The sequence below is a fragment of the Melampsora larici-populina genome (genome assembly GCF_000204055.1).
Source record: "Melampsora larici-populina 98AG31 unplaced genomic scaffold MELLAscaffold_40, whole genome shotgun sequence".
Lineage (NCBI taxonomy): Eukaryota > Fungi > Basidiomycota > Pucciniomycetes > Pucciniales > Melampsoraceae > Melampsora > Melampsora laricis-populina.
In genome coordinates, this window is record NW_006768804.1 from 652509 (window position 1) to 678623 (window position 26115).

Consider the following 26115-nt stretch of genomic DNA (forward strand, 5'->3'; position numbering starts at 1 on the left):
ACGTAATCCAAAATACTAACCACCACATACTTCAGTCATCCCAAATTCGAGACTTGAGGATAATACTTCAGTCATCCTAAATCACGACTCGACAATGGGGCGCCGTGAACTCAAAGCAACAGGGAGTAATCCGGATATTTTTGGCCATGAAAAACCCAAAAGATCACGTAAACGTCAAAGAGGTGATGTCTCGCCACCTGGTGTGACCCCCGGAGTTGCTAAAAAGATCAGCCAGAGCCTTGGTTTTGTTCAACCCTCACCTCCTCCTCAACAGTCTTCTCTAGAACCGGGCGATGACAAGTGGGAAGACATTCCAGAAGAAATGAATGATTTCCAAGGCATCAACAATGGTGAATCCTCAGTGATTGACTCTTCAGGGAATCAGTATGCTCAGTATCAGAAAGAACTTAGACGTGCAGAAGCCCGAGCAAAAAGAGCAAAGAAATGGCTAGCCCATGAGAATAAGATCATCGCCATGTACCTGAACTTACAAAACCGTACACTCAATTGGACAACAGAGCACTCTTATGTAAACGACGAAATCAAATGTGCTTGTTTACCCGAGAATTGCCGACAGAGGTCTGTTGACTTGATTGATCTTCTCAGTAAGTCTTCTGGATTCTTATATATTTTTTCAATTTATTAACTATACCTTCACTTCTTTCTTTAGGCCGAAGTAGACGTCAGCTAATCACATTCTGTGACTGTGTACCCGATGTAATCCGACTTCTTCAACTTGGATACATCGCTGGCTCGCCTCAATATCCACGCACTGGATTTTCTATCCGACTCATCCAATTTCACCATCACCTGTGGAATAATACCACAATCTCAACCACGGGATTCCTTGACGCCCTGATGTCATTTCTGGATGAACGATGTACTTCAAGAATGAAACCTCGACAGCTCAAGAGAAATCGCCAAAAGAATATCAACAGGAGTCTGCGACATCCTTTCACTCAAGCCATCGACATTTATCGTCGAGTCCTACTCGGTCAACAAACTTTATTCGAAGAAGGTCTTGAATATACATCTCACGATATTTCTGCCGAGCAATGTTCCCTATGCTTTGGTCCTGCAAAAGGTGAAGAGAAGGCTTCCCCTGACGAACCCGATTTTATAATTGCCATGGATGGCAATTTCCAACAGCGTCATCAATCGCATGCTAGCAAGGACTCGCCAGAAGAAGAACAATATCCGCCTTTTTTCATTTGCCCTAGCCAGCTTGAGACTCAGGTCACTGCCTGTAAAGCAACCGATGCTGTAGCGGTTGGCATCAAGGTATGTATTTCATGCTTATCATTTTTCACATCTATTACTGAATGTCACTAAACAGGTTTGTGGATCAACCCTCCAATTGCAGACCGCATGTTCTGATTCCCATACAGCTGCCAACGACGTTCGCAATAGCCAGTCTTGGGATGGATGTGACGACACGGGTTTATTTGCATGTGCTTGCCGTCACGATGTCGCACTTTACTTTGTGAATATCTACAAAAGTGGTGAAAAGTAAGGGCCCACAGCATTACACAACATTAATATCAAAAACTGACTTTTTTGGATTATAGGCTATATTATCCTGTGGCGATTCTAAAAAAACTTCGATCAATCTATCCTGATAAGCACATAGCTGTACTTTATGACATTGGATGTCACTTAGGTGCCCATATCGCAAAGGTAAGTCCATGTCGTGTTACTCGATTTCAATTGCCCCATTAGCTGATTAAATTGTGTCCAATTGTTCAATCATAGCGCCAGCTCTTCCCACCCGATAACAAGATGATGTTTGGTACATCGGTCTTCCATGCATATGTGCACGAGTGGGCCTGTCAGATAAAATTCAACCCTCGCTTCAATAAGTATTGGGGCTTGTCAGACGGCGAGGGCCTTGAGTGGCTCTGGTCTTTTTTATCAGCCCTTGTGTCTGTTCTTCGCATATCAACCCGACTCCATCGACTACAAGCTATATATTGGCGCAATCGCTTCTATAAGACAAAGCTCAACCAGGGAAGCGGTATGTATAATTTTGCTCTTATACATGTGCGAGATTTGCTAACAGAATTATCCATCTGAATTAAATAGCCCAGTGGCTTCGCAAACGTATACAAAATGCGATGAAGGTAGGTCAAGAAGCTCAGACGTTCTTGACCTCACTATTTGCCACACCTAACCCAGCCCAACCCGGTCATATGTATTCGGACGCCTTTTTACGCGAACAGTGGGATTCTGAGCGCGAGGCATATGCAAGCAAGAAGGTGGCTATGCAAAAACAAGAACTAGAACTCGGGAGACTACTATCTCTACAAGACAAACAAAAAGCTTTATTGTAAGTCAAAACTTCTGCATACCCCAATGACTGATTATTAATAGACATCATTACAATTCATATACTTCAACAGGTTGAGAGTGGCTCAAACACCTGAACAGTCCATTGCCCGAGTTCTGGAAAGCGAGCGCCTTAGGGAGGAGATTGTCAAACAGGCTGAAAAAGTAGGCACTGCGGAAGTTTTCCATACTTGTCAGTTTTCATTATTCATTGTTATATGTCTGGTCAACTGGGTTGATATAATCTGTAAGTCTCTATTCATCATCAGCAACCGAGCAAGAGGATTTTCTGAAGCTTTGGTACAGCAAGCACGAGGTTGCATTGTATTACATTGCACTTAATGAGGAAAAGCGACCGCTGCAACAGAGTCGTGCAGATGGGCATCATTCAAATATAGGTAGGTATTTGATCATTTGAAACACAAGATGAATGACAACACTAATGCTGGTTATTACAGGTCAGCGTGGAAAGACCTCTGTTCTTCTTGCTCTTCGAAAGCGTGCGGCACAGCTGAGGAAAAAAGTCGATACATACCGCACTCGCCGGGCAGAATATCAAGCCAAGTATCCTGCCCAACAGCTTCCTGAGGACATCGACTATAATGCTTTGAATGAAATCAAAGCAGATCACCCGTTCTGGAACGACTCAATATTCACGAAACTTCAAGATCCATGGGCAACTGATCCAAAGACAAGGGATGGGATGCGTCAGCTTGCCTATATCGACCGAGCACAAGAGGAGCTTAGGCGCTTAGGTTGGGAGGTTCGCCGGTTGATGCGTTGGGCAACAAGTTCTCATGATCGCATCTGGACATGTCTTCAATTTCTACTTTGCCCGACGGACTCTGGATTTGGACCAGCCACGCCTCTCATCTCCCACCCCATACTATCATCCTTGCCACCTGAAACACAATTGATTGCGGCCAGTGTCATTCTTCAAAATCAATATGTTAAGATCACTAACTATCAGCTGTTGTGGAACGAAGACGTACTTGAAGTTTTCTCTCAGACATGCTCCCAAGCTGGCGACGAAGAATTGAAGGCCGTCTGGATCAGCCAGATTGATCACATCATGAATATGTGGAATAATGGCAAACTCTCAATGATACCGGGTGATGTGCACGCCACATATGTAGAAGAGAACGTGTGGGAGGATATCTCAGATCATCAGAGTGATGATGATGCGGAAAGCTCCGATGATGATGAAGATGAGGCTGCTGGGCTTATGCACGGCTTGGATCTGGAGGAGATTAAGGCTGCTGTTGACCCAGAAACATTAGATCCAGAAGCCTTATTATTTGAATAGTTTATACTTTCAGTTTTGCCTTGTAATTTTACTTTTATATTACTTGCTTTTTGAAATATATCGCATCTATCAAGAGCATATTTGCTCCCTTCCTTTGTTTTGAAATTGAACACCTCCTTCTCTTTATAAAGGTAGGAAAAATCCATATTGAAAACTACAGACACGTCAAGTATAGAAATTCTAGTCTTCACTCAACCTCAGTAAACCTCTCCACTACCACCTCTCATTGATCCCACATGCCTCTACAACAGTACGATCAATCTACGATCATCAAGACCCCATCTTGTCTTTTTGTCTCTCTGCAATTCTGATTCGTAATATGAATAAGAATCAATCCACGATATGGATTGATCCATACCAGTAAGAAGTGCTTCCAAGTCGAAGATGAAGGTATCAAACCTTCTCGCAATGTGACTTGTCCACCAATCATCAGTAATCTAAGTTGAGGAGTTGTACTAAATTGGTATAAGGAGAGTACACAGTTTGAAGGAACAATTTCACAGTTTATCATAGTTATTTGGTAATTCAAGCTACACATAGGTATGAACCACAGATGGATCGAATGGGTATAAGCTAAAATTTCGTTTGTAAGGTTGGTTTCTTGGAAGAAGTCTTGGTACTTGAGGTTGTCTGTTTTTTTACAAGTTGATTTATTGTTTCGGCACACTGCCTTCCAACAAAAGGCAACTTGCTGTGATGAACGAATGAGAAAGAAGATGTTGATTTATTGTTTTGGCACACTGCCTTCCAACAAAAGGCAACTAGTGATTTGACGAGAGAGATGAGAGAATGATGGGTATGAGTACAATGCTCTCTTTAAAGTTGAGATGGCGATATGGACCCATGCTGAAACTCCAGCCTTTATATATATGGCTCTGATCAAAAGCAAAAGGTGCTTTTCATTTAATCAAAAGCGCAAGGTGCTTTTAATTAAAATCAAGAGGTACTTTTAATCAAAAGCAAGACATACTTTTGGTTGTTAGACAGTTGTACTTTTAATCAAAAGCATGAAGCGCTTTCATCCATAAGCAGGAGGCACTTTCAAAACGAGGAAACGTGACGCTTTTGGAAACGATAGCTTTTTCAAAAAAACAAGTCGATTATTTTCTATGTAAAGCCTTGCTGCTTTTGTGAAAAAACAATCGACTCCAGTTTACTATTGTTCAAATCACCGCCTTCAAACACCATCATTTATTTCCTTATCTTTATTTGTAAATATTGTTCTCAAATGACTTTTCAACTATCAATCTTTCTTTCAACAAAAAGAACAAAAAGGGAAACACAACTGAATTCTACAATTAAACAGTTGGTCAGAAAGACATATTGCTCACATGTTCAGTGAGTTTTGGGGTTTTTCTGCAGGTGTGGAGTCAGGAATTGACATTCTCTTTTACTTTGGCATATCAAAAGACTAAGAGGATGAGGGAAATGTAAAATTCTGATCAGAGAGGCTGACCTTGGAATCCAATTCTACACTCAGCCAGTTGGTCAGAATGCCATATTTCCCACCTATTAAGTGAGTTTTGGGATTTTGTTGCAGTTGTGGAGTCAGGAATTGTGATCACGCAGGATTTTTGCATGTTTAAACACACATGTGTATGCTGAAATAAGATCAAGAGTGAGCATTATTTCCTCATGATGTCAAGAACTTTTTCAGTTCTGGTCCAAAAACCTTGGGGAAGGGATCATTTTTTTCTCCAATGTGAGTACTTTCAGAATATACAATCACTTCAACAGGCTGAAATCTTCAAGTCCCTCAAAAGTTACACTCTTCATTTCCACTCAGTGTGGTACACATTCTGCCCTTTTTATCCTTGTGAGGCCAATAACTTTTTCAATTTGGGTCCAAAACCCTTGATTGAGGGCTCATTTTTTTCTCCAATATTAGTGATTTCATAATATACTATGATATCTACACTTTGAGCCATGTAAGTACCTCCAAAACCACATCATTCCACCCAGTGTGGTAGGTACATGCTCTATGCCTGTGAGGCCAATAACTTTTTCAATTTGGGTCCAAAACCCTTGATTTAGGGCTCATTTTTTTCTCCAATGTTAGGTATTTTATAATATAATATGACATCCACACTTTGACACATGTAAATACCTCACAAACCACACTCTTCCTTCCCGCTCAGTGTGGTAGGGACATTCACCTCTTGCCAGATATGCTTAAATATTCTTTGCAAGTTGCATTTATTAAAAAGCCTAAATAGCATGCCTGATCCACATAGCCCAAAATATATGAAATACACACTTTTACACACTCTTGAAGTTGTATGTTATATTCAATATCATATTGATACATATGGAAGAATGATATCATATGAACCATCTTTTGGTTTGATTGGGCTAGGCTCATAATATTGTGGAGACAAATTTTGATGTCTGCATATTGGTAAATATGGTAGTGATTTTTTTGGCTTTCAGGTGGTGGAAATTGATCCTCTTTCATTGGGTTTTGTCCCCAATTCTAGTACATCTTGGTACCCGATCAAATCCAGGGCAGAAACTAGTGTTTTTACCTGGAAATTTGGTAAAATCTCGAGTTATATAGTAAAAACTTGAGTATCTGCCCTCTTGAATATCATAAACCAAAAACTTTGCACTGTTTCTCTTGAAACAAATGGAAAAAATCAAACTCTGCACATTTTCCCTCCATGTATAACTCCAGCAACAACTTTGATTTCAACCGCTCTGCTTGGCCCGCTTCCAGTCCCTCATGGCCGCCAGGACACAATCCCAATCAGACGCGGCTCAATTCAGGTCCGGCATATGGGGCCCTTCAAAGCCAATCCTTACAAGCACGCACCACTGATGCTCAGCAAAGTCGGCCTCCGTACAATTCATCACTGACTCCAAGTTACTATTCGACACAACCAGCTGGTTCCTTTCATACTCAAGCACCTCACCAGTCATCACAAACACACGTTTCTCAGCTAAGCCCGCTAAGCCCAGGCTACCTTCACCCTCAAGCTCGGTATGAATCACCCGGGGACTTTCAAACTCATACTCAAATCCACGGCACCTATGATCTTGGCCATTCTACCCAAGAAGATCGTAGACTTTCACTCAGTTTCTCTAGTTCAGACGCTTCCAGGCCCTCAACAGTGGGCCATGGAGTCCAGCAAAGTCAAGTCCGAGCCGATCTTCAGCAGTCTACTCCGTCATCCCACGCCCAGCGTGGTCGGCTCAGTGGTAACAGCCATCTTTACAACACCTACAATACTGATTTTGCCAATCCAGAAAGCTGTGAAACTGATATACAACCACACCCACGAAATGAGACCAGCACAAGACTGAACGAAGGTCGACCAGACACTTTAAGTACCTCTCAACTCCGCCCAACCGTGTTGCCTTCAAAACGTGCAAAAAAGAATGCCCGCAACCGTTCAAATCTGGAAAATAATCAATTACCATCAACAGCCGGTCCTACCCTCCCAACACCTACGTTGACACTAGCTGCAGCAAAAGCTGCAGAAACTAGAGCTCTAGTCAACAATTTTCTTCCAAAGTCTCTCCTTGGGGTTCCTTCAAAATCAACTCCGGAACTACCTATCATGACATCCGACAAGATGATGAGCAAGACTTCAGCCGAACTACGTATACTCTCAGTGGAACATTGTAAAGGGTCTACGGTTCCTCCGGCTTTACAATCATACTTCATGTGTTTGTATGACGATTTTGACAAAGCATTGGCCATTAATTGTATCAACAATCAGGTCTCAGTGGACGCGGTACAAAAACTATGGTAGATGTCATCTATTTCTCCTTTCATCGACATCAGATATCTGACAATATCATCTTACAGGGGGCAAAAGGTTGTGCGGAAAGGGCCAAACAGCTGGCAAAAATTTCAGGCAACTGCGCAAGGGAAAGAAGAGTATAGAAATCGTGAGTTATCAAAGTCTTGACTCTAGACTCTATACATCAATGTATTGATATGTTCATCAATTGCTTAATAATTTAGAAAAAGGAGTTGCCAATGGTCGAGCCTCAACCTCGCTATCTGCTTTGTGGAACACAAAAACCCAGGCAGAGAAAGATGCATTTAAATCACAGAATCAATCAACATCATTGATCAATACCACAGCTGATACGGATTCATCCTTACCACCATCAGGCCTTTCTACAACTACCCGTGCCAAAAATATGTCTTTGCTCGGCGCACGCGCAGCTGTCAGTGATTTCATGATAAGGTGGCAACTGGAGGTTGGCTTATTTTCTTTCATTTTCTTCACTCTCGAATACTAACACTGTAAATATATGTAGGCAAACGACATGGCAGCAACGTACCGGGGTGACTTTGTCATCATTGGGGTATCTACTTATTTAGGCGACGAAGCCTACCAGATTGTTCGAGCCACCCCGCGCGCTTCGATGTGGATAGATAACGACAAGAAATGCAATCCACAGACGCACGTCGCCGCACAATTCCAGTCTTATGTGACTGGCACTGCGGCTGGGTTACTCAACTCAAACAAAGGCAAAGTGGATAGTGAGTCTAACTTCCATTTCAATCGGAACAAATTGAGACACTGATATTCTTTCTACATCTACAGAACGAACAGAGTGTCGGGAAGCCTTGTCCAATCTGATCAGTACGTCACCTTTTTTATCTACAGCCCGATCTTTTTTCTGATGGTACTTTGACCTTAGGTACACGTACAAAGGGGGCTGCCAAGAAGTGGTGGTGGAAAGACTGCGAAGCAAAACTATTGAATCTAGGCTACTTTGTAAACTTGGCCTCAAATTCGAAGTCTCAAGCAAGCGACTTGATGCAAGAGAGTAATCAACTTACCCCTGCACAAGCTCGTGATATTTTATCGGATATTGCAGATAACAACATTCAAATCCTGCAAATCGAAGCATTCTCTGCTCAGAATCCTAAACGCAAACGTGTCAATCCCGCCGATGACTCACTTCCTGCCAATAATGATAACACCCCTCCCACTCCTAACACAAACACGCCTCCTGGTGATATCACAGCCGGCAACATCGCTTCCGTTAACAGCACCGATCCCTCTGATAACACAGGTACCGCTGATCGCCTTGACAACACATCTCTCAATGCTGATGTTAATAACATACCACCCATCAGCAACATATCTGGAGAAAAGGATGATACTAGCATGAATGTTCCTTTGACAGGTCTCACTTAGAATTGTGTACCTCTTTCTTTAATTTAGATAATCAAAAACTTGAATTATTTTTGAACACTAGCTTACTAATGTACATACGCAATCATACCAACTATTGTAAAGTCAGCATCTGCAAGAATCGATTGTTTTGGCTCACAAGCAAATTCATATATTTGATCTCCACTACATTTCCCAGTCTCATTTCAAATATCATTAGATTTACCTTTTGGAACCATTGGAATTAAAAAAAGGACCTGCCTTTATACATTGGGCGCGTTTGGTTTGTGTTGTGTTTGAACTTTAGTCTTTCTCAGTGACATTGACTCAAGAGGCACTGTTGCTTGCTCACGTAGCGGTCGATTTCAAACTTTATGCTATATAATTTTCTTTGTGGTTACTATTCCATACATCAGTGGATGTGAGTACTTCGGGCATAGGTTCTTCTCTATTCCATGTTCACAATAAGATGAAAATAAGTGGAAAGCAAGACTATATGATAGTATTACAAGATTTCAAGCCGCAGTGACCTTTCTCCGAAATTGTATACCACTGTTCTAAGTCACTTATTGGCATCAGAGCCTTTCAATCGCATGTGATGAGAAGTTATGACTGAAGAATATGGTACGGTGTCCATTAAACTACGTAAGGAGACAACAGATACTATGGAGATTTGTCAACCAGCGCTGATTGCGTCTCTACAGGCAAGATGATTGAAAGTACTGAGGTTAAAGTACTTACTCTATTGCCTTATCTGATATTTACGTCAGTATTTTGATGAGAGAAAAGCACCATCACACGTTTTTGATTTGAGTAGTTGTATAGTCATTCTGCATCCTATCTTTTGTGACGAAGGCGAAGGTCGAGGAAGGGGTTGTGAGAGTGAGTGCTGTTGGTGGTCGCTTCTTTGAGTGTTTGAGTGTCCGATTGCTCAAGTGTGTCCGGGTGGTCTCATGCTCGAGTGGTCGGGTACAGGACATTTGATGTTTTGGATTACATAGATGATGTCGTATGTATTAAAAAATAAAAAAATAAAAAACGTTGGCGCGTTTGAGGTCACCGAGATGGGGAGGAGAACGAGATGGATACGAGATAGGGGGAAAGCCGCTCGAAACGGCTGTATTGTTCATTCTTAGGCCCGCTTCGAGTGGTTGAAAAGGACACCCCGAGGTGAAAGAAAGGGTCCGATTTTGAGCTGAAACTATTTATAAGCTTGAACTAAACTTAGACCAAGAAATCAATACCTTTGAAACTAACTTAAGTCCCTCTTCAGAACATCAAGCTTGCAAATGTTAAAAGAGCCCTGTAAGAAATTGAATGACTTGTGTTAAGTTAGCCTTTGAAATTAGAAGCAAAATAAAAGGCCCAAAAATCAAATTGATGTCTATCATAACAAAGATATAACCCCAAAACAATTGAAAGTTTTCCTTAAAACTGCAAATTCAAAATTCAAAATTGTTCTTCTCTTTATTAATTAAATAGAATCTACAGATACAATAAAAATGTGTCAAAAGATAAGAATTTCAAGAAGAAAAAAAAAGAAAACATTTTTTGAAAAAGAAAGATTTTCTTGAAATCAACTTTATTTCTTCTTCTTATCTCTTCTAATCAAAAAAATTTACATACATATATTCTAAGGCTACAAACAATTTAAGATCAATCAAGATAAAATAATAATAATGATGATGATAAGAATGAAAAAGATATGCTGATGAGTATTGTATGATATCAAAGATGTGATTACAAAAGAGAGAGAAAAAATCCAAACCAAGATCCATGATCCTTAAAATATCCTTCTCTTCTCTCCAATTTTTTTAATTATTCAATATGAGAAATCTTCAGTATAAACCTCAACTTGGTTACCATCTTTAACTCGATCTGCTACTAAACCTCTAACAATCCCACTCAACCTACTAGGTCCACAACCTACATTCAACATACAAAACATAAGTTTTCTTACACTAAACCAAAGATAAAAACACAACCGAAAGGAAGGCTTAGGCAGGAAAAAAAACTTACAAGCAACAATACTTTTTCCAACTGATCTAGAAATCTCCATTCCTAAAATCTCACGTAAATCAACTTTTCCAACTCTAACGATTTCAGATAAATCTTCAATATCTAATCTTTCAATTTCATTAATATCAAATCCACCATTCTCAATTCCAATAATCCTTTTATGTTGATGTTGATGTGGATCTTCTTTTTTAATTAATCCTACTCTAGATTCACTTCTGTCATTTTCATTTGGATTTAAATTTTGATGTCTTTTAGATATCGTATTTCTTCTTCTTTGTTTACCAATCGATTTAACATTCTCAGATATCATTTCATCAAATGCACTTCTAACTTGTCTTTCTCCTTCAAATTCAGTTAAATCTTCTCTAGAAGATGGCGTGGGTGATGAAGCTCTATCAGTTATAGATAATTCACCTGATGATCTTGGACTGATATCTGAATGTTGTCCGAATGGTACATTAGGTGGAACAAGCAAAAATCGATCATCATCTTCTCCTACATCAAACATTCCTTTTTCATGTACCTGTTGCTTTTTGTTCGATTGATCTTCTGTGGGGTTTGAGTTTTGGATCGATTTTGAATTACTTGAGGAAACATATAAGTCAACCCTCACTTGATCAGGTGTTACCATCAAAAGACATCGCCGAAGAGCAGGTGCGACCCAACTCAAATGTGCTAAAATGCAAAAGTCCATAGTCTTTGTCAGTATGCGTCATATGAAACACCACATAATACATCAACAAAAAAAGCACCAACCATGATCTCTAAGGATCCAAACAAATCGTATCCTTCTGATTTTAGAAACCGGTCCAACCCCAGATAAACTAGCACAAAGCTCTTCTAAAAGACCAATCCCAAAACTAATTCCACTTCCACCACAAATCACAATCACATTTTCAAATCCAATCCAACCAATTCTAGAAGAAGATCCAAAAGGTTGACTGATTTGACATCTCATTAAAACTCCATTGGTTTCTGATGATTTACCAGTCGGAGCACTAATCAATTGATCATATAACCTTCTAGTCAATCCTCCTCTTGCCCTAACAATCAAAACCATTTCTGGTTTCTCTTCGGCTTTAGATAATGTATAAGAATTAGAAATCGTATATGGATGTGTTTGCCACCATCCTAAAGTGGGTAAACAGACAAGTACATATTGTCCTACATTCCAACTCATCTTTGATTGGATTGGGTTCAGTGTAAGCCGTACAGTCTCTCCCGGTAAAACTTGAGCAAGTGCAAATCCTGGAGGAATCTGAATGTAGCTAGTAGGCGTCTTAGGTTGAAGTCCAGATTGGAATTGAGGTGGATTTGATGAGTTGAAAGACATTTGACGTGGTGATTCTGGATGGTAATTGTTGGAATACGGAGCAGGGGTGGGTTCAAGATCACCAAACCCATATGCAAACAATGAGATACGGGGAGAGCTTTGATTTGTAGGATTCTGAAGAGTGAGTTGAGTAGGGTGAGCTGGCTGAGCAGCCCAAAAGTGACGAGGGCCAAGTTTGGCAGAGAAAAGACCATTGACCCAAAACCAGATGAGAAGACGAACTGCACGTTCAGAACCCCAGAGACCGAGGGCTATAACTGACCAAGCCCATAGAGGTTCATAGTGAACGATACAGCCCACTAGGCAAAGGATAGAGAGGATGACATGTGAACAGTAGAATAGCTCGTAGTATCGATCACGAAATGGGTTAAAAGAGAGTCCGACTATAAAAGTCAGAGCTATATAGGCCTGTGGTCCAGAGTAGACGTGAACAGCGTGAGTGGCATGATCAAATAACGTAGGATCTATAGGAAGCACTTACCACTACACCCCAATTGAAACGATAGTATTGCCAAACATCTGTCAATATCATCCTACCATAAGGATTATAATCACGAGTAAGTTGTATGCTAAAAGTGATGGTATGAATTGTACTCCAAATCCAAATTAAACGACCAATCCAACGATGAATGACTGCTGATTTATCAAATCCATAATTCGTAAGCCAAGGAGTAGCGAAGATATTGAATGGCCATGCTTTCAATCCAAGTGTGACCACAAAGGGCAATAAAGCGTATGCAATTAAACCAAATCTAGAGGAGATTGTCCACATGTTACGTGCTATATCATAATTTGGAGCGGCTAGTAATGGGTCGTTAAACGGAGCCCATCCACCCGGGTTTAAGCTCAGAGCTGATGCTCGAGGGAGAAGCCGACGAAAAGCGAGTTGATCCTGGGGTTGAAAAGGCTTCTCGATCCCATGATCCTTCTCGTCCCCAAAATATGAGTCTTGATGGTCATGATAAGAGTATTTTTCAGGTTGTGGGATTTTGAGGAACTTTTCGGCGGGCTGAGGTAAGGGTGGCGATGAAGGATTCTGATGCCTGCGTCTTAAACGGAGAGGTGTGTAGGTAGACTTTGGTGGCCCCTGATGAAAGACTTGGACTGCACAAGGTCCACCCCAAGTACAAGTAGTAGGACTGATGTAATCGAAACCGACCAAACTGACGGCTAGAATGATACCGGAGAAGGCTAAGAGAGTAAGAAGTTGACCAAAGGTGAGCAAGGTTGAAGCGTACCATCTACTACGCTGATCAGAAGTAGCTGAAGTGGGTATTAAACGTCTGATTAAGATGGATCGAAAGAATCGGGTCAAGATGGAAGTTCGAGCTTGAGTCGGTTGAGGTTTAGTGTGTAGAGTTGCGTATTTAGTGAGTTGATGTGAGACTGTCCATAGAACGAACACCACACTGATGACAATCCAGAACTGGAGCAAAAAGGAAAAGGCATAAGTTTGAATGTTAGGCAAAGAGAGACAATTTGATTGAGAAACTTACGATGTATGCGTATCTCCAAGATGGTGGACTGAGGACATGAGCATCAAGATAAGGTACTATGAAGTAATATAGGTAAATGTTAGTATTACCAGGTTGAGCAGTTGAAGTACCATAATTGACATTGGTTGGTCGATCAGTGAAAGTTGAAGGTGAAGCGGTTGCATGTGGTGGGATATACGCCACAGTAGCTACAGTGGCAGACATCTTCTCATTTGTGTTGTTCCTAATCAATATGTATCTGTCTGTTTTGTATTGATGATGGGAAGTCTCTGGATAGTGGAGAGTGGAATGTGAAATTGATTTAATAGAGAAAAGGTAAAAGTTTCAATTGGATCTTCCGCTGAATAGTAAAATGGTAAAATGGTAAATGGTAAATGGCGGTCAACTGAATTAATCCAGTTAATGTATTATTCAAAACTACATTTATCTTGGACTTCATACGCATACATTTTCAAACCACATTTCATTAGGGTAACACTCGTCTGATCAGCTTGATTAACTTTTCTTGAGGGCGGTTACCAATTCTTCTCGCACAAAAGCTCGCTGCTCAGCATCGTCGAGATCATCATCATTCGAATCAAACTCTATCCATTTTCATCGTACTTGCTCAATTCTTATTTTGGTAAAAAAACCTAAACTGTCAAACATGAACAAAACCAACCTCAACATCATTCTAAACACTTTTCAAAAGCTGAATCGTTACCAAATCTAATACTGAATATGGTTATACGATTTGATGGACCATTGCCGTATATAGCTATACTAATCAAGGTCGAAGCTATGTATGTAGACCCTCTATCGGATATGATGATGTGTTCTCTCACTTCATGATATCATATACCATTTCTTGAGAGATTCGCCAAAGAGATTGTAAAATCGCACCGCCACAGTGCCACTGGTCTACACTTGTTTATTTACACACTGCGAATCGCGATCACCAGAACGACCTTCTCTTTTTCTCTGCAAACCACGCGCTTTGTAATATGGCCTCCAGCATCGCGCGTCCTCTGACACACGCTAAATGATGTACAGCGCCAATAGGGGGTAATCTAGCTCAAAGAGTTCAAAGGATCAAATGTCTTCACTGGATGTCTCATCTTTCTTTCGTCTGTGCACCAATGGTCTGTTGACCAAGAGGGTGATGATATTCAATGATTAGCCTAAAGTCTCTGATGTTCCATTGGTCAAAGACTTTTTACTATTCTGTAACACGCCTCTTGTAGATTTTTTACCCCGAGAGAAGATGGATCTGTTTGACTATGGCAGGTCCGTAGGATGTTTGGTTTTGGGGTCATGAGACTGAGACATTCAATTCCTCGGTCTCTTTTAATTCCTTCTTCTTATGGGAGAAATGATTATATCGAATTGATCATTGAAGTATTTCATATCTACAACGATCTTTCAATGAAAATCACACTTGAAAGCTAGTCACTTTATATTCCTCAACTTTTCAACTTTATTCACTAAACCAAAACACAAAAGCAAACATGAATCTCATATATGTCTGGTTATTAGTCTCATATAAAATCATCTTTATAGTAAAAGGAGAAATTCTAAAGGATGTTGATCTTCTAAGTACATCAGAAAAAGATATAAATCATTCAAAATTAAATCTTGAAACGATACCATGTTATAGGAAGATTAAAAGAAGATCATTTTGGGGTATGGGTTGTAAAGGTCATAATGTAGTCACCGGTATTGGAAATCCTCAACCCAAAAAAAAAACTTCAACTTCAAGTAGTACCAATAAGAATGATAAAGTTCAAGAAACTAGGGGACCTATCCCGGTATCTTCTCAGCAATTTGATCAAGTTCAACCTCCTACAAGATTTGAAGAAGACGTTTCACATACCTTCTTTCAGGCGGAACAGGGACCAAGAACACGAACTAGAAATAGACCACCAAGACCACCGAGACCATCAAAACCGAAGTCTTCTACAAATCAACCCGAAGGTACCACAACAATTGATAGTAAACCACATAAGCTGAGCGAAACGGAAGTTCAAAAAGAAAGCTCCAAGGAACCGGATCATGAAGAGATCTTACCAATTCCTGAGCCGCCATCGCCATCGCCATGGGTTATTCGCTTGAAAAAGTACCAAACTACTGCGGCAGAGTTCATGCAAGAGCTCAAAAAAAGCTTTCGTACGTTGAACCGCAGAGACGTAGATATTTGAGTTGGTTGAAGAACTCAAGGACTGATGAGTGAAAATCTTGTGACGATCTTTTGGACTTGTAGGAGCTATTGTACTGGATCATGGTGATCCTGAAATGGATCGTATGCGAGATAAGATTACATCCTTCTTTGAAAGATTCTGGATATGGGTCAAGTCAATACCTAAAACATATAGTTAGTCGATCATTGTCTTTGATTCAAAGAGTATAAGGACATATTACGTTATTTATTTGAATCTTATTGACATTTTAGAAAATGTCTTCAAAAACGAACCTACCCCAAAAGACCTTGCCCCAAAAGACCCTGAAGATGATGGTCAGTTATCCTACAGGATCTATCTTTCATCAATCGAATCCTTTGGCTAATCTCGAATCCTTTGAATTTCCGGACCTAATCACCAAACTTTCTTCTAATCTCACTTATGATAATATTCTACAAGTAGCTATCTTTCGACGTGAATCTGAAGTACTCTCCCCAGAAAAAATTCAAAAAGATATAGATTCATACTTGAACTTACAAAAACTTTTTTCAGTAGGACGCACCAATGGTATGACACATAAACCTATTACCAAAGATTATATTATATCTTTGTCAACTGATAACTAATCTGAACTTCGCAATTCTTTACTTCTCAATAGAACTCCTTAGGCAAAGGGTGATCGAGTACTTAAGTGACTCAAATGCTGGACACGTTAAACGCCGCCTCGAATATGATCCAGAACTTTTAGGATTAACTGTACCAGAACTAAGTAGAGCGTTATTAATTCAAACTTTAGCGATGACTATTAAAGATCCCAATGAAACTGAAAAAGATAGATTAGATTCCACTTTACTTTTAAAATTTATTGATAGTCTTGGAAAGAGTCCATATGCAAGATTCAAGATTGAGAAAATTAACCAAAATTTAATTGATGATCCATTTAAGGAAAAATTTGAAGCGGTTACTCCTGATTTATCTTATTTGAATTGGAAACTTGGAGAAAAGCAAAGAATTCGTTCAAGTCTTGATCAGAGGGAAAGTATGGATCTGGGAATCGGATCTGTTAGGTTTAATGGAATACATCAAGTTGATCATCTTGGTTCTTCATCTAGACGTCATCAATGAAACGTACTTGGAAAACACTTGCGAATATCTTTCTTCAAAATACTTGAGAAATTGTGACTTTTGAATAAATGATCATTTGTCTTCATTTATCATTTATTATGAATGCTTTATATCTTTATTTCTTGACTACATGAAAGTCTCACTTCAAGATCAAAATTCAATTTTCTTCATTCTTTGTTGTAGTACATTTTTTTATATTTTCTTAGGCTTGAATCACTTGTGACAAACGCAAACAAAAGGAACAGTTTTGGAAGGAGAAGATCTTTTAGAAATCAAAGCTTTCTTGGTTGACTTTGTTTCAATTTTCTACGTATGAAAATCTTTGATCCTTCTGATTAGAATTCCAAACAACCCGTGATATTTATGCGTGCACACCACTGCTGCTTGGACATGCACGCTGACGAGTTGAACTTGAACCACATCACAAGAACCTCATCAAGAGCTGCTTCCCCTCTCTGGTCTATGAAGTTCAGACCTAAGCGGGATCTGGAAATCCAACGATGTCCTTCACCCTGCATCTCAATCTCTCTCACCTTGATCTCACGGTGGGTACAATAGAAATTGTTCATTGTCAGAATATCCTTCAAGATTTTTCATACATATTATTCATAAACTCTAGATTGAATTGGATTAAATTTTCAAATTAAACTACAGAGAGTTAGTGAAGTATAGTACAAAGTACAAAGAGTAGTACCCGCTAACTCCTTCACATCCTTCCATCAAAAAAATCAAAACACAATTCATCTCTTCAAATATATTGATATGTAAGTGATTGTTGAATCTAAAGTTTCTTTTCGGAAATTTTAGTTCCCCAGTCTATCTCAATAAATTTATTTGGGTAAATGAGACACATTCAAATATAGTTTTTTTAAAAGAGTTAGAGTTGTGTCGTACTCTGTTCCAAATGGTCAACATCGCGGCTTAGGCTACGTGCATTTCGTTGTACTGGACGGACCTCCCACTACTTCAAAGGAGTCAGTGGTTTCTTTTGCCCCTGGAAAGTCATTGACAGCTAAATCGAATCCCTGCATCCATATCATCCCGTTAGTTCACCTGAGATGACGAGACTATTCTGATAAGCATTATATTTGCTCACATTTAGTGGACAACATGACCAAGCATATGATTGAAATCCATAATGTAAGTCTGTAAGTGCTGTCTGCACTGGAAGGGAGCTGAAAATGGAAAAGTGTATGGAGAGCTTCTTATTAATATTTCTTCTCGAATCATCATGTATCTCAAACAAAAAAACATGATGAAAATGAGGGAAAGATAAGTATTGATAACTTACTTCAACTCTGATTTTCCAGCAGCAGTGATTTTAACAGTACAACTTTTGACAGTTGCACATGACTTGAGCTTAGATTCCACATTAGCACATGAGTCTTTCTTCTTTGGATCACATTTTTCAACTTTTTCTGTCGCAGGAATTGAACAAGCTTTCCCAAAGGCTTCTCCATTTTTCCATTTATAAGTAAATGAACCGGTTTTCGTTGAATTCTTTGGTGGATCAGATTTAGCAGACTTTTCAAATTTTTCAAATAAGGACTGTTGAAGTAAGTTAAAAGCACTGTGTTATAGAGTTGAAATAAATTCAAACCGTTTCATCAGTTTTCATAATCTGAATCTGCAGTTCTAAATGTGTAGTAGAAAAAGAGGATCATGAAATTATAATTACCAAACACAATCTTCGGCATTCATTTTTTCGGCGCCTTGCGGTTCGGCCTTCTTCGGATCACTCGGCTTTCCCTTGTCACCTGTCTTTTCTGCCCTTTTTACCTTTGCATTCTCAGTAGAGTTATGACAAGTAATTCCAGCATTACTTGGCAGTTTTAAGGCAGATGGTAGTAGTGAGAACACGCCCGATGGTGCGCCAGGACAGGCAGGTACACTAGCATTGTGATTCCCGTCTTTTGGTTTACTTTCATCTTTCTTCGGCTTCTTATCTTTATCAGTCTTTTCAGTCCCGTTCGGTGGTTTTTTTTCACGTTTCCATAATCCTAAAGGAACGGTTGAAGTTGATAGAGATTTTTCAGACCGACCAATGGCAACATGTGATCTTGATTCCACATTTTCTCCGGAGAGTACCAAGAGAAAGATGGAGCCTAACATTGACAACCTATAATTCATCTCAAGACAAAGTCTATGAAAAATGGCTCCCGAAAATTCAGAATGTAATTCAAGCTGTCATCAAAGATTCCTAGCCTTAAGAATCGACTTACCAAGTATAGTGATTCTGAATGGAAGTTCAAATTACACGGCTCTGGAACGATGAATTCAAAATCTCGGTGCTCGATATCTTGATGCCAACTTCCTCACGAGACGCTTGATTTGGAAGAGGCATGTCAACAAGGGAAGCCGTGGAATTCTGCTAGACTGAGACTTGACTCACATCACGACTCCTCTGGAGATAAAATGATAAGTTGAGTTGGGGTTTGAGTTCAAGATGAGAGTTTTTAAGCAAATAAAGAAAACCTTCTGATCGTGATCCCAAAGATGGGGAAGCAAGTTAGAATACCTTGTGAAAACTAGATAAAACCTGGCATATATACGACCACATGGACAACTTAGGAGTCTCTCTACGAGGTCTGGGGCGCGTGGCAACCGCTCTGCATCCAGATTGCGCTCAATGATTGCATCGCCGCATACAACTTGATCAATATGTCGTTCAAGTCTCATCACGTCGATGAGAGTCCCGTTTCGTAACGCCCGATTTGCACATACGTACAAGCTACACATCGCATTAATGAAGCGTCAGCATATCTCTTTTCTTTGGTTTCCTTGCCGCCCTTCGGAATTTAGGACTCTACAGATCTCGTTGCAACGCGTTATACGAGGATCCCATGGATGACATCATCTGGCCAATGTCAACACTTCCATGAGAAAAATGCCTCGTGTCGTCAGATTAACTGAAATCTTTGATATGTGAGCAAATATCTCGTATCTATGGTTCTGCCTGTCTCCCTTCGGGATTTTGGGGTTTAAAGAGATCGACGTAATAGCGGGGTTCAAGTCAAAAGAAATCGGACCCAAAATGCGTTTTAGGCTTCGCTCGGAAGTCGCGATTTATAACGCCCGTTTTTAATTTAAGGATTAATGCACTTTTTCAAGCTTTTGTAGGTCTCAGAGCTCGTATTTCCCTTTCTTATAAGACCTAGTGGCTGATATTCAAAAAAATTTAAGACTCCTCGCGATCTTTTAGGTCAACTTGTGCTTAAAAAATCGCTCGGAAGTCATAAAATTCCTGTTCGGAGTTTTCGACTTGAACCCTCGTGATACACACGACAGTGACTTAGATATATCAAAGCCTAGAAATGAAGAATTTTGCATTCGTATTTCCCAGAATCCAAAGTTTGTCTTGAACAACAAAGTATCACCACCGCAGCTTCATGAGCCACTTTCTTTGTCATATCATATGACAATTGTCAAAGAAAAGCTCATATACTCTTCGAAGAAAGATCTTACAATTAAATGCCTATGAATCACTTCTCAATTCATTATGCAATCTACATAATTTTTTTGAAATATACTCTACAATACAAACTTTTCAAACCAAAAGAAAGATACAAAATTGCAAACCTAACTCTGAATAATAAAAATCAATCATATCCCTCATCCTTACATTTGCCAAAGAAAGTTTTTAAGCTCTTCCCTCAGTCTCAACCTCAGCTGCAAAAAACCAATCAGCAAAACCATTAGAGGTATTCATGAAAGACAATTCATGATCCATTGATGTATTCATAAATTTCAGTACTTACGTTCTTTTTGGATTTTTCCAGAAATTCGATTCTTCAATTCTCTTGCCCTTTTTCCAATTCCTTCTTTCATCCAAACAGTCGTTCTAACAGGTCCAAATTGCATTTTACCTCGATGTCTTGAGTTCAATGCTTTGGTATGTGCTTCTTCGATCGCTTTTTCTTCTTTATCTTTTTTTCCGATCAAACTTGAAATCTTATGACTAATTCCACCTTCATTTTCTTCTTCACTATCACTATCACTACTGCTACTATCATTAGATTTTCTATGGTCCGTTTGCTTATGTTCTAATGCATGTGCATTTCGGGTAGATTTTTCTGCTTGTCCTTCGGTGTTATCATAAGCTTCAAATGTGTGACGTGCAACTGCACTTTGAGAATACCTTTAGACAGAGATGGGTAGGAAATATGAGTATGATTGGTAACTTTCAACACTCTGTAAGATTAGGAATGAAGACTAGCAGCGCACTTTTCATGATCCGGATCTAGACCAGGGTCAAGTCTTGCTTTGAATGTCAAGTAGCCACAAATCTCGTATTCATGCGTAGCCTTCGTTTCTGCTTCCGATGCGTCAGAATCCAAACATCAATGAAACAGTTGAGAAATGCCGCTGATAGCAAGACTTACGGTCGCCAATCACATTCTGTCTAAGTTTTTTCAATTTCTTTCCTGACAAGATTGGCAGTTTGATCTCTGTCTCTACATCATCTTCTAAAGTATAAAGCCACAAGACCGCGAGATGAAGTTTTTCAGTTGGTAATAAGGCGGCTAGCGTACTAACCACCCCACTCCTACCAATCTCAAACGATACGCGTGATTTGTAGCGATCGTAAATCGGGATTCGAATCAAGGTCTGATCATAATCTTGGTATCCGCTTTTGTTACTCCATCTGACAGATCCAGGCGCCTGATCTATGTGGCCATTGCCTGTCGAATTGGAATCGTTTGAAGGAGGCACAATTTGTAATTTATACGTGTCTTCTGAAGTTTTGAGTCTTAATTTTTTCTTCTTTCGGAACTCTGCAGCCAACTCATCTGAGACTTGCGCAACTATTTCGGAGGTGATCTCAAGTGTCGAGGTGTCCCAGCCACGTAAATTTTTGGGAAGATCCAATTGCACAGGTTGAAAGAGGACAGAGATTTGCGCGCGACCGAAACCGACGCCTTCTTGTAAAGAGAACAACTGGCTGACTTGAGAAGAGCCAGATTTGTCGAATAAATCTTCAAGGTCAATATTGATGACACCCAATAATGGATCTTTCTCCCGCAAGCGTGAATCTCTGACAGCGATCCGAACCACAGTCTCAGTCCAGTCTCGAATGAAATATTCAGTACCGGCCTCGAAGAAAGGCATGGTCGTATATTGCTTGACACGCGTCTTATAGATCATCAGATCATTGACAATGATTTCACAGTACCCACTTGGAAGATTATCGTCATGTTCACTCGCGTCCGCGGTATCTTGACCTGCATTGCCTTCGCGATCACTTCCACTAGCTCCTTTCAAGTTGGCACGTTCGAGATTATTGATATGATGAATAATAATCGACAAGATTCCCGACTTCCACCTCTGTGGCGGCGGGGTATTGGTAGTGGAAACATGCATATGTTTCGCAGGTGTTTTAGGACCAGCTGGCTCGCCACGCGGTACGGGGTCATGAGCTGAGTCAGAAATCACATTCTTCTGTAATCCAGCCTCCAACGTAGCTTTCGAATAGTATCCGACCGACCACGTCAACGAGCCTGGCATGCCATCGGCGTCTTGAAACCCCCTAAGTTTGTCTGTTCTACGCTCTGATTTATTAGGGTTTTTCATAATCTCAGCTACAGGAAGTTGGACGCGTCCGACTAAGTCATCGGCAGATCTTTCGTCTGGATAGATATTCAGATACGAGGCAAAGAGATCGATATCTTGTCAGATGTTCATCTAACCAATACTCGAACAAGGTGCAACAAAAACTCACCAGAGTCCCACAACATGACACTAACATCCTCGTTAGCTCGTAACTCATCTTCTGAAACCAATAAGAACGCAGTCTCTTCGAATACAGGGTTCAGTTCTTCAGTGATGATTCTTGTCGAATACAACGGTTTCCCAAATTTAGCATAAGCTAAGACTATATATGGATCGGACAATCCATTCGAGTCTTGTGCAGACAGATCCGAGGCGTGATGGATAGTGATGACAATAACCCCCAGGTTGTGTGTGACTTCTTTAACTCCTGACCCAGACAACATCTCTTGGACGTTTATCGTCATCGATTTAGGGGCAACATATTCAGCGCACTACATTGCGAACAAGGTATGATGAATTTAAAGCTGGTTCAACGGGCACGAGACACGAGAAATCAGGGAGTTCAGCTCACAGCGGCCGCAATCGAGCTTTGGACAAATCCTGAGATGATTGGTAAGTCCAATATGTTGGGAATCGCTCTGACCATGGGTTTGGCGGACACTTCGATTTTGGGAACCCCCATCATGGTAAAGGTCAGCTGTATATAAACGAGTGGAGATTAGTATACAGTTAAGGCGAGGTTTCAATATGTTCTTTTGTGAGGAGATAATGATACAAAGTCTTACATTGCGTATATAAGGAGTGTCAGGTATCATTTGGAGTCTTAGCCGTGCTGTACCCGCTAGTCCATCAACTTGAATCCCTGAAAAAGATAGAAAGATGTGCCCGCGGAATACGGAATAAGAGACAACTCTGTCGTTGAATCAGATATGAATTTTTGGAGTGAAGTAGACTCACAAACTGGGATCGGAATGTGGAGCCAATCGTACAATCCAATGAAAAACTCTATCATCAGACTAAACAAAAATCCTATCAGTTTTGGTCAAATCTTTTCAAAGGGCCAAAACCACTGCAAGACTCACTGAATGTTGTGAGATCTAAGTTTATCAGACTTTCCAGGCTTCGCTTGGTAAGCAAATGATACCTCATAATTGATATAGTCTCCACTTTGTTCTTCTTGCTTATGGGCTTCGAGATCATTACTCTTGGGATCATCTGGATTTTCGCCCGTGATCCACTCTTCTCGTGGATATTCACGATCACCGGGCTTGTCTGGAAGTGCTCGCATAGCAAGAATTCGGAATGGCGTATCGCCTTGTCCAATATCTGAAACTTTCACCGCATCAACAAAACTTGGCAGTGATGCTTGCATGACATCTTCAATAGTATCAGCCTTTGACAATTTGTTTTGCAAACAAGATCAGTAAAATTCGATCGGTTAGGCGAGGGCTTGGGGAATAGAGTGAATGACTTACGATTGGTAAAAACATTTCAGGATTGATCAGGCCCATAAATGTAGAGATGACTGTTTGTGCGGACGAAAGGGCGAGTTCATTCAGTCTCATCTACCACATTGGAGATGACATTCAGGAGCTTACATGCGTTTAGCCACTCTGTAGACTCTGGAGTTGGAGGAGAGTGTTGTATACCCCTTTGTCGGTGCATTTCGTAACGTACCTGATTGATTAGTCATTTCAATGTTTTGTCCAGACCACCACCAGATCGAAAATGGATCATCTCACTCACCTGCTCTATCTCTTTTTCTAATCTGCGTGTCATGAGTCCCACTTGAGAAGAAGAAACGATCGCGACAACTGAGATTAGACTTGTCTTCCATAGCCATGACCAAAAACCGTGACCAAAGGCTGTAGCTAGCCACAGAATTCCAAGACTGATGAGAAAAATAGAAGATATCTTGGTGCTAATCTCTCCGAGTGTTGACATCACGTTCGATCCCACTGGAGGAGGGAACGGTTGTAGGCAAATATTTCCAGGGGTGATAGGATTGGGCGCTGTGCGGTCGGCACGGTGACCCTCGGCAGACTTTTCATTCGCCGTGGCAGGATTTAGAGAGTATGTCTTTTCGGCTGGAGCGCGAATTAACGCAAAAGGGTGAATGTGACACATTTTCATACAATCCCAGTCAGCATTTTACTCATTCGCGCAATAGGGCTAGGATACGGGGATAAAGACAAAGGTATATCACCATCTTTTGGATCAGATTTAGCATCACTGATAACCACATCACTTCCTGTGACAGGATCTTTCACAGTACGCTCGCCATGGAGTTTGAGTGCCTTGGTAGGGTTTTCTTTCGAGCGAGACATGCGCTCCATGATCTCTTCCTTTTCAGATACCTTGACATCTGTACCCTCCTCAGTCTTATGCACAGGCTTATCATCATCATTCACACGCGTCTCGGTGGAAGTTTGATGTCGTCCTGGGGACGTCTTGATCGGATCCATGGTATAGCTTTTGTTGACGTCCGTGGTGGTCTCTGGTACCTCGTCAGAATTAGCCCCCCTTTGCTGAGCAAGTATGTTCGCCTCGTATTTTTGAATGGTAGGAACAGGATTTCGACCAGAGTAATCTGAAGGGTTTATTCAAATTGAAAGACCAAATGAGTGATCGAACAAGAGAGATCACATTGAGGATATCGATAGGTATAAAACTTGAAACTCACTTTCTTGAAAATGATGCTGATCCATGCCTGTCGTTGAGATAGATCTTGCAATGAGTTATTCTGTGAATGATGAGTGATGGCAATCACCAAAATGAGAAAGTGATTGATCAGGCTGATAAGGTTTGTATGTTGCTATCTATCTGATCCGGACACATGCAAGATACATTCAAACTCAATCTGGCTAAAGGATTGAGATTACCTTACCAGGATTGAAGTTGAAGTTGAAAATGGAAATTGGGAAACAAATTCGATTTGTTAAAAAAATAAAATTTAAAAGTCTTTGTTGGTCAAATGACGTCACTCTTACACACTGACCAGTAAAGGACCAGTATCAAATCTAGATCAAGGCCCCGTTTGGTCGCGATTTTTTACTGTGGTATTCGGACCATCGCAGTAAAATAATCGCAAATTGATTTTGGGTGTTTGGTAGCCCAAAATGAGAGATTATTGTACCACATTATTTGGACAATAATAGGGGTCCTCAGGTTTAGAAAATTCAAACAAGGTCCAACACTGCCTGCATATTTGGCTGGGAGACAAATGTCCAAGGAGTCCTCGGATGGCGCCAAGGGATAATTGCGAGGCAAATTCTGGCCCGGGCCATTTAGGGGATACAAAGTAGAAAGCCGGGCATGTGCCCGCAAGTCCAGATCCCAATTTTACAGCCAAAATTTGGGAAGTGGACTTCCGGGCACATGCCCGGCTAAGTCCAGATCCCGATTTTACAGCCAAAATTTGGGATCTGGACTTGTGGTCACATGCCCGGGCACGTGCCCGGCTTTCTACTTTGTATCCCCCAATTGCCTCGAATTGGATCCTCAGATGGTGCTTCACTCGGAGTCAAAATCCGAGGACTTGTCAAATTTTCGCCTCCGAGCCAAATATGCTGGCTGTGCAAGTGTCAATCAAACAGCTATCTGAGCAAGGATGCCTGTTTGATATCTGAGCAAGGAGGCAAGTGAGTTGTGTTTGTTTTGTGCATGG

General features: G+C 40.6%; 6 protein-coding genes across 6 annotated transcripts; 3 read left to right on the top strand and 3 right to left on the bottom strand.

Annotated features, from left to right (window-relative positions):
* Positions 1-94: 94 nt before the first annotated feature.
* MELLADRAFT_109971 (uncharacterized protein) lies at positions 95-3365 on the top strand (the record flags this gene model as incomplete). Its single annotated transcript, XM_007413971.1, has 9 exons — positions 95-579; positions 1221-1281; positions 1624-1677; positions 2060-2120; positions 2176-2326; positions 2400-2518; positions 2595-2723; positions 2784-3088; positions 3312-3365. The coding sequence occupies 9 exons, from the start codon at positions 95-97 to the stop codon at positions 3363-3365; spliced, it is 1419 nt and encodes a 472-aa protein (XP_007414033.1).
* A 2926-nt stretch (positions 3366-6291) lies between these two features.
* Positions 6292-8793, top strand: MELLADRAFT_91216 (uncharacterized protein; the record flags this gene model as incomplete). The annotated part of the gene is made up of 6 exons (XM_007413972.1): positions 6292-7382; positions 7443-7525; positions 7602-7843; positions 7904-8129; positions 8194-8232; positions 8291-8793. 6 exons carry the CDS (start codon positions 6292-6294, stop codon positions 8791-8793), a joined length of 2184 nt encoding a protein of 727 aa, XP_007414034.1.
* Positions 8794-10212: 1419 nt separating this feature from the next.
* MELLADRAFT_78754 (uncharacterized protein) lies at positions 10213-13821 on the bottom strand (the record flags this gene model as incomplete). The annotated part of the gene is made up of 6 exons (XM_007414022.1): positions 10213-10695; positions 10789-11463; positions 11545-12529; positions 12603-13547; positions 13618-13673; positions 13707-13821. 6 exons carry the CDS (start codon positions 13819-13821, stop codon positions 10592-10594), a joined length of 2880 nt encoding a protein of 959 aa, XP_007414084.1.
* A 1283-nt stretch (positions 13822-15104) lies between these two features.
* MELLADRAFT_109973 (uncharacterized protein) lies at positions 15105-16898 on the top strand (the record flags this gene model as incomplete). Its single annotated transcript, XM_007413973.1, has 4 exons — positions 15105-15762; positions 15857-15967; positions 16125-16340; positions 16432-16898. The coding sequence occupies 4 exons, from the start codon at positions 15105-15107 to the stop codon at positions 16896-16898; spliced, it is 1452 nt and encodes a 483-aa protein (XP_007414035.1).
* Positions 16899-17934: 1036 nt separating this feature from the next.
* Positions 17935-19242, bottom strand: MELLADRAFT_66201 (uncharacterized protein; the record flags this gene model as incomplete). The annotated part of the gene is made up of 5 exons (XM_007414021.1): positions 17935-18073; positions 18190-18468; positions 18577-19017; positions 19121-19134; positions 19156-19242. 5 exons carry the CDS (start codon positions 19240-19242, stop codon positions 17935-17937), a joined length of 960 nt encoding a protein of 319 aa, XP_007414083.1.
* Positions 19243-20645: 1403 nt separating this feature from the next.
* Positions 20646-25352, bottom strand: MELLADRAFT_49768 (uncharacterized protein; the record flags this gene model as incomplete). The annotated part of the gene is made up of 15 exons (XM_007414020.1): positions 20646-20809; positions 20906-21036; positions 21123-21210; positions 21281-21537; positions 21628-22525; positions 22618-22939; positions 23020-23145; positions 23234-23310; positions 23406-23464; positions 23531-23841; positions 23924-23973; positions 24047-24125; positions 24195-24535; positions 24655-25038; positions 25132-25352. The coding sequence occupies 15 exons, from the start codon at positions 25154-25156 to the stop codon at positions 20646-20648; spliced, it is 3312 nt and encodes a 1103-aa protein (XP_007414082.1).
* Between the last annotated feature and the right edge of the window lie 763 nt (positions 25353-26115).